The 12,200-nt window shown below is 35.1% G+C and overlaps 2 protein-coding genes across 2 annotated transcripts in view; one reads left to right on the plus strand and one right to left on the minus strand.

Annotated features, from left to right (window-relative positions):
- Window positions 1-12,200, plus strand: part of s100u (S100 calcium binding protein U) — a 282,508-nt gene that overhangs the window by 100,796 nt on the left and 169,512 nt on the right. The gene's annotated exons all lie outside the window — the stretch shown is intronic.
- On the minus strand, window positions 4,727-10,545 carry npvf (neuropeptide VF precursor). Its single transcript, XM_058405222.1, has 3 exons — window positions 10,420-10,545; window positions 7,768-8,168; window positions 4,727-6,480 (listed from the first exon to the last, which is right to left on the minus strand). Exons 1-3 carry the CDS (start codon window positions 10,543-10,545, stop codon window positions 6,408-6,410), a joined length of 600 nt encoding a protein of 199 aa, XP_058261205.1. The 3' UTR covers window positions 4,727-6,407.

Consider the following 12,200-nt stretch of genomic DNA (forward strand, 5'->3'; position numbering starts at 1 on the left):
GCACAGACTCACCAAACCTGGACAAATAAAGACTGGAAAAATATAGCCTAGTCTGATGAATCACAATTTCTGGTAAGGTCAGAATTTGGTGCCAGCAGCATAAATCCATGGTCCAGCAAATCTGGCACTTGCAATAAATAATATAAACTTCATACAATTGTAAAATCATCAAAACAATCTCATGTGTTAAACCTAACACTTATCATCATATCATTCTTTTATGTTATCAACTGCGACGTGAAGTTAGAGACACAATGAATCTATCTACATTTAGGCATGCCAAACATAGTGCAGAATTTTACCAGTGCTTTAATGACAGATTTAAGAGTGTGCCTATGAATAGCTTCTGGAAACGCACATGAATGTTAGCAAATAACGTTTGTCAGAACATGTCTTGGGCAGGATCAAACAATATGCCGGACCAAGCAAGATAATTTAATGCATGCATTTATGTTTTACAGACACCTACATGTTCAGAGCAGGGTTGGGAAAAAACAGTAACCTGGTTGTGCATACTCTTATGATGGGGCATTGGACTACTTGTTGGAAGGCTGACAGTTCAAATCCTAGGTTAATCGAGCTGGCCAATTGCTCACTTGTATAAAAAATAAAAGATAAAAATGTAAGTCACTCCAGATAAGGGCATCTGCCAGTTGCCAGAAATGTAAATGTGACTGTTCTCCAAATTATCCAATTAAGTTCAAATTTGAAAGTAATTATCATATCAGCAATTATCATACAGCTTGCATTAATTAAATAATTCTGATTAAAGATCAGCTGTTTCTATAGGATTTTCTTGATATCATCTGACTTTTATCTGACTGCTAAAGCCATGTTCCATGAACAGCTTACAAACATGTATGTGATCGTATTGTCATAAGGTATTGCTCAGGAGAGTGGTACGAATGTCCCACTCAAACAAAAGTCCAAAATATTATATATACCAGAGAAGGCCATCATCAACAAGTGGAGAAAAGAACAATTTCTGAAGAAGAAGAACAAAATTTTGGAATGGCCCAGTCATTCAGGCAATCAGCTCAAATCTATTTCCTAAAGAAAAGATAGGTAGAAAACAAAGGGCTATAAACATTTGTGAATGGTGTACATCTTTTACCAATCACACCTAATAATTTCAGCATTTCAGCACCAATCAATCTAGTTTTAACGTTGTTTACAGTCCAATGACATAGTATATAAAACATTTCATATAACACAACCTACAATACACACAATATGCTGTACATGAAGCACTAAATACAGAAGCTCTTACTCTGGCAAAAAGCACAGGTTTTCAAGAATATAAACATTCTAGCCTTTTTAGATGAAAACCATTGTTTCTCAACATCTGCAATAACATTTGGGCAATATACTTACATGTATAATTGTGAATTTAAATTAGTTTAAACTTTGTACCAGTGTTCCAAATATGGTTTGGAATATATCTTAAAAATGATGTTCTATCTGCATGTATCGGTTGTGTTTTGTATGAAGATATAGTGTTAAATTTTCTTAGGAAATACAAAATAGTGACAGCAATTATGCTATTTGTATTTCAGTTCTTAAAACTATATAAAATCAACAGCCATAAGTAGAATTTTTAGTAAAGTACGTAAATTCAACCCTAGTTTTAAGTAGTACAGTGATTAATATGATAATCTATTTATCTATTATTGTTTGGTGTTAGGTAACGGCAGTTTTCTGTATGGATATTTTCTGCTTTAAAAACATTTGCTGAGAGAGCACAATTTCCATACAACACTGGGAGGTTGAAGATTTTCCCTACATACTACCAAACCATTGGCTATATATATTAGTATATCATGGGAAATGACTGCAGTCTCCAGTTGTTTTTTATCAGGGCCTAAATAAAAATGTTTGGTCCCCACAAAGTCCTATAGACAAACAAATTACCTTAGGTGACATCAAAATTAAAGCAAGTACACTCTTTAATTCAGTAACATGTATAACCACCTTTAACCCATAGGAGTCTGTTTTGGGGCCCTGAAGAAGTTCTGACATGTCCTGACATTTGTGTATTTTTCAGTTACTTATAAACATATAAATGGCTAAAGTCTGATTACACTGTATTCAGCACAAACTGGGCTACAGTAATATATGAGCAGCATGTATGTACAAGTTTGTATGTTGGAGAAAATAAGAGTTATGTGTGATTATTGAAAACAACAAAAAAATAAGTCACTGAAATAAGACCACAAAACACATTCATAACATTTGTGTACAAGACGTTTGTGACCTGGATCTTGTAGCCTGGAGTTTTTACTTCGAAATGATGTGACAATCATCCTGCTCACTTATTCACAGAAAACAATACATTCATTTAAATTTGAGAGGAGGTGTGAATGATCATGAATAATGCTGTAATTCACAACAGAGAAGACAAAGACCTGCATAATTACCCCTTTCAGTCAGGTATGTGACTGAGGAAAGTGCTACAAGAAAATAGTTTGAGGACAAAAACATATTTCTTTGTTTGTAATTAATTTAGAATAACTCAAGATTCACTTGCAAGAATCCCAGGAACAGTTCAAGATAAATAAAAAGTGTATATATACATATATATTTAAAAAACTGTCCAAAAACATACATGCAGGGTAAAACTGCGACAGCAAGCCGGTGTCCGGGGGGCGTGGCCTTGTATGTAGATTACCCAGACTGTTTTCCCTGTGAACAGCGTGTGGGCGTGTCCTGCCTCAGGTTATTATCACATAATGAAGTGCGACAGAAATTCTGTGCCTCTCCTTGGTTTCACACGGATTACATAAACTGAGAATGTTTGTTTTCGATGTGATAATTGCATCATTTAAAAGTAGACCCTTTAAGCTTTCTATAGATATATTTCTCGTGTGTGTGTGTGTGTGCAGTATTCACGGAGTTTCAGTTCATTTTAGTGACGCGTTTCAAAAATATTTTCGCGGAGACTGAGACGGCTGAAAGCGCACCCTGTTTATTTCCTATATTTTACAAAAGCACAATGTTTTGTGGATAATGTGAGTGTACATAAATAAAAGCAGACCCTTTACAGATTCAAATGATGTACTACACTGATCAAAAATGACGGGGCATTTTAAGTTCTTTTCACGGTTACCAGAAAAAAGTGTTCCCAAAAAAGTGCAAGTGTTCCCGGGGGTTGGCCGACTCCTAAGGGTTAACCACAAATAACCTGAAGTAAATGTTTTTTGTAGAAGTTTAACCTGTTCACATTGTTTTGGAGAAATTCTGGCAAACTGTATATATGTTCTTTTTAAGATCCCACTATACACATCGCAATTGGGATAAAGTCTGGACTTTTGGCTATAGTTTTGTTAGACATTCACATCTTGCTTTTGCAGTGTTCTTAGGCTCACTGTCCTTTTGCATGAAACAGTTTCAATCCAACTTAAGCTGAGATGGCCTCAAATTTGTCAAAGTTTTCTCAAAAACAAGCCCAGATCATCACCCTTCCAGCAACATCCTTGACAGTTAGAATGATGTGTTTGTACTGACATGCTATGTTTGATTTTTGCCAAACTTTGTATGATAACCATCTCCACATAGGTATTATCCATCCAAAATACATTGCATATATTGTGTATATTTTATTGTGGTTTTATTTTTGATGCAATGAAGTCATGCTGCCATATTCTTTTTGGATAGAAGGGGATTTATTCCTAGCTACCATTCCTTGAAATCCATATATGTTTATTCTTTTTATGATTGTGCTGTAATGAACATAAACAAGCCTGTAGGTCAGTGGTGTAGCTCTTGGGTTTTTGTTATATCTCTGTGTTTAAATAATCGGGCATTGTCTGAGACAAACTGAAAAGATCTGACCTTCACTGGGACTCACAGGAATACTGCCAATTGTCTTGAATCCTTTTTACCATAAACAGTGAGTTTCAAATTGTTAGGAAATGGCTTTATAACCCTTCCTAGACTGATGAGTAGCAACAATTGCCTGTCATGGGTGATATTTTTGCCATGATGTAGACATACACATCCAGAAAATAAAAGTTCAGCTTTTATAGTGATAGTTATACTTCTTAATGATTAACAAATCATTTGCATTTCATCAGTAACAGCTGGCTGCTAATTACTCTCTTAAAGACTGTGGATGTAGAAAAAGTGTTCATGTTAGATCCCACTGTTTTTCTAAATGGTTGTTTATTTTTTACATATTTAAATCTTTGGTGTTATCTGTTTGTTTGTAGAAGTTGGTGAGGACCATACAGCTGTTATTTAAGCCCTATAAAATGTGTGTATGTAAGTATGATCTAAAAAACACTGCTTACTAATGTTTTGCCAGAAATGTTTACATTTTTGTAATTATCTAATTACTTATTTACTTATTTCTAATTATTGAGTGTATTATGGCACTGTCCATGGTGCTGGGAGCTACATATACAAATGCCCACAAATATGTTTTAGCCATCAGTTCTATTTTATTTTATTGTAAACTTATTTATATATATTTTTTACCTTAGTGTTAAATGTCTCTTTTTTTCATATCAAGGACAGACATAAACAAGCATTTAACATGCTGTACTGTGTATGATTATGTATCTGACAAATAAAATTTGAACTAAAGAGGACATTTCTAAAATAACTTTTCATCACATTACAAGTGGACAGATACAGTGAGGGAAAAAATGATTTGATCCCCTGCTGATTTTGTATGTTTGCCCACTGACAAAGAAATGATCAGTCTGTAATTTTAATGGTAGGTGTATTTGAACAGTGAGAGACAGAATAACAACAAAAAATCCAGAAAAATGCATTTCAGAAAAGTTCTACATTGATTTGCATTTTAATGAGTGAAATAAGTATTTGACCCCTATCAATCAGAAAGATTTCTGGCTCCCAGGTGTCTTTTATACAGGTAATGAGCTGAGATTACAGTAGGAGCACTCTCGGGGAGTGCTCTTAATCTCAGCTCGTTACCTGTATGAAAGACACCTGTCCACAGAAGGAAGCAATCAATCAGATTCCAAACTCTCCATCATGGTCAAGACCAAAGAGCTGTCCATGGATGTCAGGGACAAGATTGTAGACCTACACAAGGCTGGAATGAGCTACAAGACCATCGCCAAGCAGCTTGGTGAGAAGGTGACAACAGTTGGTGCGTTTATTCCCAAATGGAAGAAACACAAAAGGACTGTCAATCTTCCTCGGTCTGGGGCTCCATGCAAGATCTCACCTCATGGAGTTTCAATGATCATGAGAATGGCGAGGAATCAGCCCAGAATTACACTGGAGGATTTTGTCAATGATCTCAAGGCTGCTGGGACCACAGTCACCAAGAAAACAATTGGTAACACACTACACCGTGAAAGACTGAAATCCAGTAGCGCCCACAAGGTCCCCCTGCTAAAGAAAGCACATGTACAGGACCATCTGAAGTTTGCCAGTGAACATCTGGACATCATAGGGCAGTGGTGGCTCAAGTGGTTAAGGCTCTGGGTCGTTGATCAGAAGATTGGGTTTTCAAGCCCCAGTACTGCCAAGTTGCCACTGTTGGGCCCTTGAGCAAGGCCCTTAACCCTCTCTGCTCCAGGGGTGGTGTATCATGGCTGACCCAACCTCCAAAGAGGGGATATGTGAAGAAAATTCACTGTGCTGTAATGTATATGTGACAAATAAAGGCAAATTAAACTTATCTGAATGATTCAGAGGACAAAGTGGTCAAATGAGACCAAAATCCAGCTCTTTGGCATCAACTCAACTCGCCGTGTTTGGAGGAGGAGGCTGCCTATGACCATTGATGGACGGGGCCATGTACCGTTAAATCTTGGATGAGAACCTCCCTCCTTGCATTGAAAATGGGTCGTGGATGACAATGACCCAAAACACACGGCAAAGGCAACAAAGGAGTGGTTCAAAAAGAAGCACTAGCCAGTCTCCAGACCTTAATCCCATAGAAAATCTGAGGAGGGAGCTGAAGGGTCAGCCACAAAACCTTAATGACTTGGAGAGGATCTGCAAAGAGGAGTGGGCCCAAATTCCTTGAGATGTGAGATGTGTGCAAACCTGGTGGCCAACTACAAGAAATGTCTGATGTCTGTGATTGCCAACAAGGGTTTGCCACCAAGTACTAAGTCATGTTTTGCAAAGGGGTCAAATACTTATTTCACTCAATAAAATGCAAATCAATGTAGAACTTTTTTGAAATGTGTTTTTCTGGATTTTTTTGTTGTTATTCTGTCTCTCACTGTTCAGATAAACCTACCATTAAAATTACAGACTGGTCATTTCTTTGTCAGTGGGCAAACGTACAAAATCAGTAGGGGATCAAATATTTTTTTCCCTCACTGTATATGTTCAAATATATATAGACTTTAAGAAAACAGATTAAACAATCACAGAATTTTTCAGACACATTTGTCAGTTTTAGATTTCCTTTGATTTGTAAATTAGTGTATGTTACTCTTTAAAGCTTTATCTTCCTTTTCAACAGTTTCAGTCATGTAGTCATGGTCTGGTGTCCTGTGGGAGAGATTAAATAACAGTTAGATATAGAACATCAATTGTGATGCATTTCTAGAGAAACCATAATATATTTATTTAGATTTGAAATAAAAAGTACACACAAGTGAGTTTCAAATCCTTAACAAATGTTTGTGTTTATTATACTTTATTGTGGAACATATGAACCAGAACTGCCTGTTTTCAATGACAACTGAGAGCTTTTTTTAGCTATTGAGCATATTTGAGCTTTTTTTGCTGTTTTTTCTTTTCTTTTCTTTTTTTGTAAATAGTAAGGCATGTTTGTGAGCTGTGTATATAAGGCACTATACTGTATGCTGTTTGTAATCAGTGTATTTTTGGAGGCAATGAAGCACAGACAGAACAAATAAGATTTTAAGGCAGAGATGCTTGCAGTATTTGTCAATGCACATTTTTAGTGCCCTGTTTATTATACAATTATTAAATAGATTTTAGGAGATGTAAATCAAAGTAATATTACATTTGTAATATAATAATGTTTATTTATTATAGGAAACAGAGAAAGCTTTCATTGGTCAGTGTCAACCATAGCTGCTTGTGGTCACATGGTCCCCATTTGTGCATTTAACTCCAAGGTCTGCAGGACTGTGAAGTATACAGTACATGTCCAAAGAATTCTAACTACAAATTATTTTATATGAAGGTACTGATGTCAAATGGCTGAATTTACCAGGATTGATTTTGCCTGTGTAACATATTGCAAAATATAATTTCTGACATGGAGCTCAACAAAACAATACGTTTAGATATTTGAGTGAGTAATGAGGCCTAGTGAGTAGGTCTCTGTTGGTGTTGCTGAATTTTGAATCATGAAAGCACTTTGCTAAATCGAACAGGTAAGATACAAAATTGTGATGAAGTCTTGAGAACTTTAAGTTCCCAAAGGTCCTTTTAGACTTTTTTTTTAAATCTTTTTGCTGGTGTTTCTGTTTACTTTGCTCTTAATAAATTCATCTGCTATGGTTTGTTTTTACCTATAATGGAAAGGCAGAGGTAGATACCAGTTTGCCAAAGGCCTAGAAAATCTAAAATGTAAAAAATTTAACAACCTACAACTGTGCGGACCTAGTTTACATGCACAAACAATGGCCAAGTGGGTACAGGCACAACATGGCTGATGTCACCAGAACAAGATCTAGGCAGAGGACTGTAGGTACCATCAGGGTTAGTTAAAAAATTGTTTAAGTTTTAACAACTTTCTAAAGTTTTTTTTTATTGTATTTTTTTTTAAATAGAAATATTTGACTGCTAACAAGAGAACCTTACCTGTCTTTAATTGATGGCATCTCAAGGGTGCGAGCAAACATAGCTCCTGCATGAAAAGGATCCCCGAACAGAAGGTTTCGTCTGCCAAATCTCTGTGGAAGTGTGGCTGAAGGTGGATTCTCAGTACGGCGGCACATTGTACATTGCAGGCCAAAGGTAGGCTTGTTGGTTCTTGAGCGACCAAACCTCTGCGGTAGGTTGATGGAGGACTTAGGCACCCGTTGCATGTGTGCAGAGTCACGACCAAAGCGGAGCGGCAAGTTTGCATGAGCGTGTGCTGAATTTGCCAAGAGTGGATGAAGGCGAAGGATGGTAGGTGAGTTTATTTTGCCGCTGCTAGTTGGAGCCATAGTCATCGTGGAGTCCTCCATTTCCAGACTACGGGGAAGATCTTCATTGCTCTTTAAAGTTGTGGACACACAAAGTGAGTATTGTGGGACAATAAGTAATGTTTGTGTTTGTTTAGTTTACCCTGTTAGTGTAAGGTGACCATGTTTGTCATTGTGCACACTTGGGCACAAGTGAACAAAAAACAAATGACATAACATACAACAGATTAAAAAAATCTCCACACTAATGGCAGGCTTTTGTGATGTGAAAAAAAAAAAAAACACTCCATCAGGAATAAATCCAACTTAATTTCTGGGATTACCTGATGTAGCCTTTAATTTGTTGGATTTAGAATGTTTTAAAAAAAAAGACACAATACGAAAGTTTTGCCAGTTCAAGATGTGCCACAATGATAGACTGTTCCCCAAAATGACTAGGTGGTGTAGTAAAACCAAAAGGCATGTCAACATAGTTTAGAGGTATGCACACTTATGCAACTAGGTTACTGTAACTTTTTTTATTTTTCCTAAAACTTTTTAGATAAAACGTTTCTAGTTTCCACTTAATTTTTATACATTGTAATTTTATTTTGAGGGTGGAAACAATTATGGCATGAATTATCTTTTAAGTTTTTTAAATCACAAAAGCCTGCCATTTTAACAGGGCATAGCCTTTTTATCCATTGAAGCATAACATAATATAACATAATATAACATAATATAACAAAGCAGTGACATGGAAGTCTAAAAGGGTTACATTTTGCTGTGGTATATAATTTAATATACCACAGCAAAATGTATAATATAATATGATATGATGTAATATAATATAATATAATATAATATAATATAATATAATATAATATAATATAATATAATATAATATAATATAATATAATATAATATAATATAATATAATATAATATATATTTTTATCTGTTCTATCCTTTTGACAATGCTCTATTATGCACTGTGCTTTACAACATTCTAGAGTAATTTCAATTACTTTATAATAGCAGCAAGCCTCCTTTATGATGTAAAACACCATTCTTTTGACAGCCAGTGAATTTATCTATCCAATCACAGGTGAACTAGGTCAGACCAAGACAGTCAGTGAGTGTTTCTATCAGGTAATATATACACATTTATGTTAGTGTTTATCTTAAAATGACCAGTTCCAGTCATATAGTTTGTAGTAGTTTGTCCTAGTGGTTAGACAATTTTTCAAGTACTTTTTCAACTTTTCCGGATACTTATACAGATATATCTATGCTATGTTTATTACTGCAGTTTACACTTTCTAAGTAATTGCCAAATCACTACTATGGTAGTTAAAAAATGTATAAAACATCCCCAAGATGCCAATACCTGTGCCAAATTAATAATTCATGTAATTCATGTTAGCAGCAGTGCAGTGCTTTATACTCTCAGAACAGTGACATATTAATATCTGAGAATGAACCAACATCCAAATAATACGTGCTCAAGACTTCTATCCACTAATAACATGAGCTAGGCTGAGTTATCTGATACAGTGCAGTGCAACAAATCAGCAATTTTAAACCTACAACATGACCCATATTTTTAATGTACAAAGGGTCACTGATATATTTCTTTGAAGAAATTTTTGCATTCTTTATTGTTCTTTATTAATTCTTTATTAATTATTGACCTAGGCTAATTGCCATCCACTTTAATAGGACCACTTAAATAGCTACACATGCATGCAGTTATTCAATTAGCCAATCACATGGCAGCAGTGTATGCATAACCTTATGCAGATATAGGTTAAGAGCTTCAAGAGCTTAATCAGTAATGTTCACATCAAACATTTAAGTAGAAAAAAGTGTGATCTCTGTGAATTGATTGGTTTACACAGAATGAGCTGAAAAACAGAAAAGCGTCAGTTCTATGGGTATGAATGCCTTGTTAATATTAGACGATGGATGGAAACAGTCTAGCTTTTACATACTTTAAACACTGTCAGAATCCATCACTGTTTCTTACCACTACTGTTGTTTGTAAGTCTGACTTGTAAATTACTCTGAATACTGTATTTTTCATAAAAACAAAACCATTTCAAATTTCTCAATCATACAAATCCACACACAGATGTTATCATAAAAGCAAGTTAGCTAATTTACTAAAGTCAATCAATATAAATAATTTAAAATGGTTCTATTCCAACATCAGTATCACAGATATTGGTTTTTGATAACTTTATGAAGTATACATGTAGCATTTGAGTCTAAAATGCACACAAGACCCACTTCTCTTCTTTTTTTATACTTTTTTCTAATAGTCTATGCAAAGATTTTCTTACCTTTAAAAATATTCTTCTTGTGATTGTGTTGATGTTGCCAGCAAGTGGAAGTTTGAGAGTACTAACATCTGGAAAAACCAAACTGCTTAGGATGCCTAGTGTTAGAGAGAGAGTAGAGCAAGACATCTTCCAATCTTTGTCAGTCTCCAACATATTCCAGACTATTTATACCTAAACACACACACACATCCTCCCTGAAACACACAGGTTCAGGTTGAGAACACTAACACAATAGCATGCTTAATACAGGAAATTCGTAAGCAACATTCATGAATGCAATTAGTGAAGCATCCATTCACTAATTGCGTGCTTTGGTGCTTATTAGCAACAAGAGGCAGGAGGTAGGAATTGAAAGGCTTTTTAGATTGCGTTAGGATGCTTTAGGAGAGTAAATTTACAATACATTAAAGACAAGTAAAAGCAGTATAGGTTTTCCCATTTGAGTCTCAGTGCTAACATATTTCCATTATTCAGCTATAAGCTATACACTACTCACAAAAACTTAAAGATATTTGGCTTTTGGGTGAAATTTATGGAAAATGTAAAAAGTTCATGCTAGAGTGATATTATATGATGAAAGTAGGGCATTTAAGTAGAAGCTGCAATGGTGATTTCCTCATCTCAAACAATTTATTGAAACAAAAGCCAACATCAGTGGTGGATGTCAATGTCTCAATAATTTGTCATGTGCCCTTGACCATCAATTACAGCTTGACAACGACGTCTCATGCTCTCAATTGTTAGGTGTGGTCTTGGTCTCATGATGTCAGAATGTGAACAGCATGATGAAGAGGACTGTTTAAATACCAATTCTAATTGAACCAGAAAATTTATTGGTCGATTCATGGATCAAACACCAGTTGTGAATTTTGCCATTAAGCACCTTGTTAGAGAACATCAAGTTTGACATGTGCTTTCAAAAGTGTAGAGAAGGTCAAATTAAGTTCACCTGTAAAGGTTATAGTGCATTTTAAGTGCATCCTAAAATTTCACCCGAAAGCCGAATATCCTTAACTTTTTGTGAGCAGTGTATTTTTTCTTCAGCTGTATTTTATATTTTTCAATATAAAAAACACTGCCTGTCATGAAAGGCAAAAATGGCATAAATTTGATATTAGCAGTTAGTTTTATATTATAGTTTTATATTTTATATATAATAAAGCTAATTGAACACATCATGTGGAGGAGGACATTTTTAGGGTTTAAGGATTACGGCATTAAGATTTAAGTTGACATATCCCTTTCCGATGAGGTTACCACTTCATTGTTTCATTGACTTTCTCTGTGATACATTTATAGATATAGATGTGTTTTTTTCTTTGTTTGTTTTATCATTCGGTGTTCTGGAAGGTAATTCAACTTATTATGTGACTTGCAAATTGTTGCAATGGATATATATATATGTCATCACAACCTTTTCCTTTTATATGAATTCAGAATTTCTCAGATCAGTGTTGCAATACTACAAAATGGGGACAGGTTAAAGGAGATCAATACTATTTCAAGTATGTTTTCAGACTGTTCTCATTTTTATCATTGCCTACATCTACATATCTTGAACAAATATGTAGAATGTACAAGCCCGAGCCATTTAATTACCATGTAATGTCAAATTGCCAGAGCATGCCAAACAATGCAAAACTGTCACTTAAAAATTATCATTATCATTTTCATCTACATTTAACATTTAGGCAGCACACATCTGGATATAGTGCCTCATTTGTTGAGAACACAGGTGACACCGGAATTAATAGGCTCATACTGACCTGCCGCTTTGTATT

Source organism: Hemibagrus wyckioides, linkage group LG12 (assembly GCF_019097595.1).
Source record: "Hemibagrus wyckioides isolate EC202008001 linkage group LG12, SWU_Hwy_1.0, whole genome shotgun sequence".
Taxonomy (NCBI): Eukaryota; Metazoa; Chordata; class Actinopteri; order Siluriformes; family Bagridae; genus Hemibagrus; species Hemibagrus wyckioides.

Excerpts from the sequence above, each read along its gene's own strand:
- npvf (XM_058405222.1), bottom strand. The coding sequence starts at position 10,545 with ATGTCTTGCTCTACTCTCTCTCTAACACTAGGCATCCTAAGCAGTTTG. Across the intron at positions 8,169-10,419 it reads CAAGAAGAATATTTTTAAAG|AGCAATGAAGATCTTCCCCG; the intron begins GTAAGAAAATCT and ends ACAACTTTAAAG. Across the intron at positions 6,481-7,767 it reads ATGCCATCAATTAAAGACAG|GACACCAGACCATGACTACA; the intron begins GTAAGGTTCTCT and ends TCTCTCCCACAG.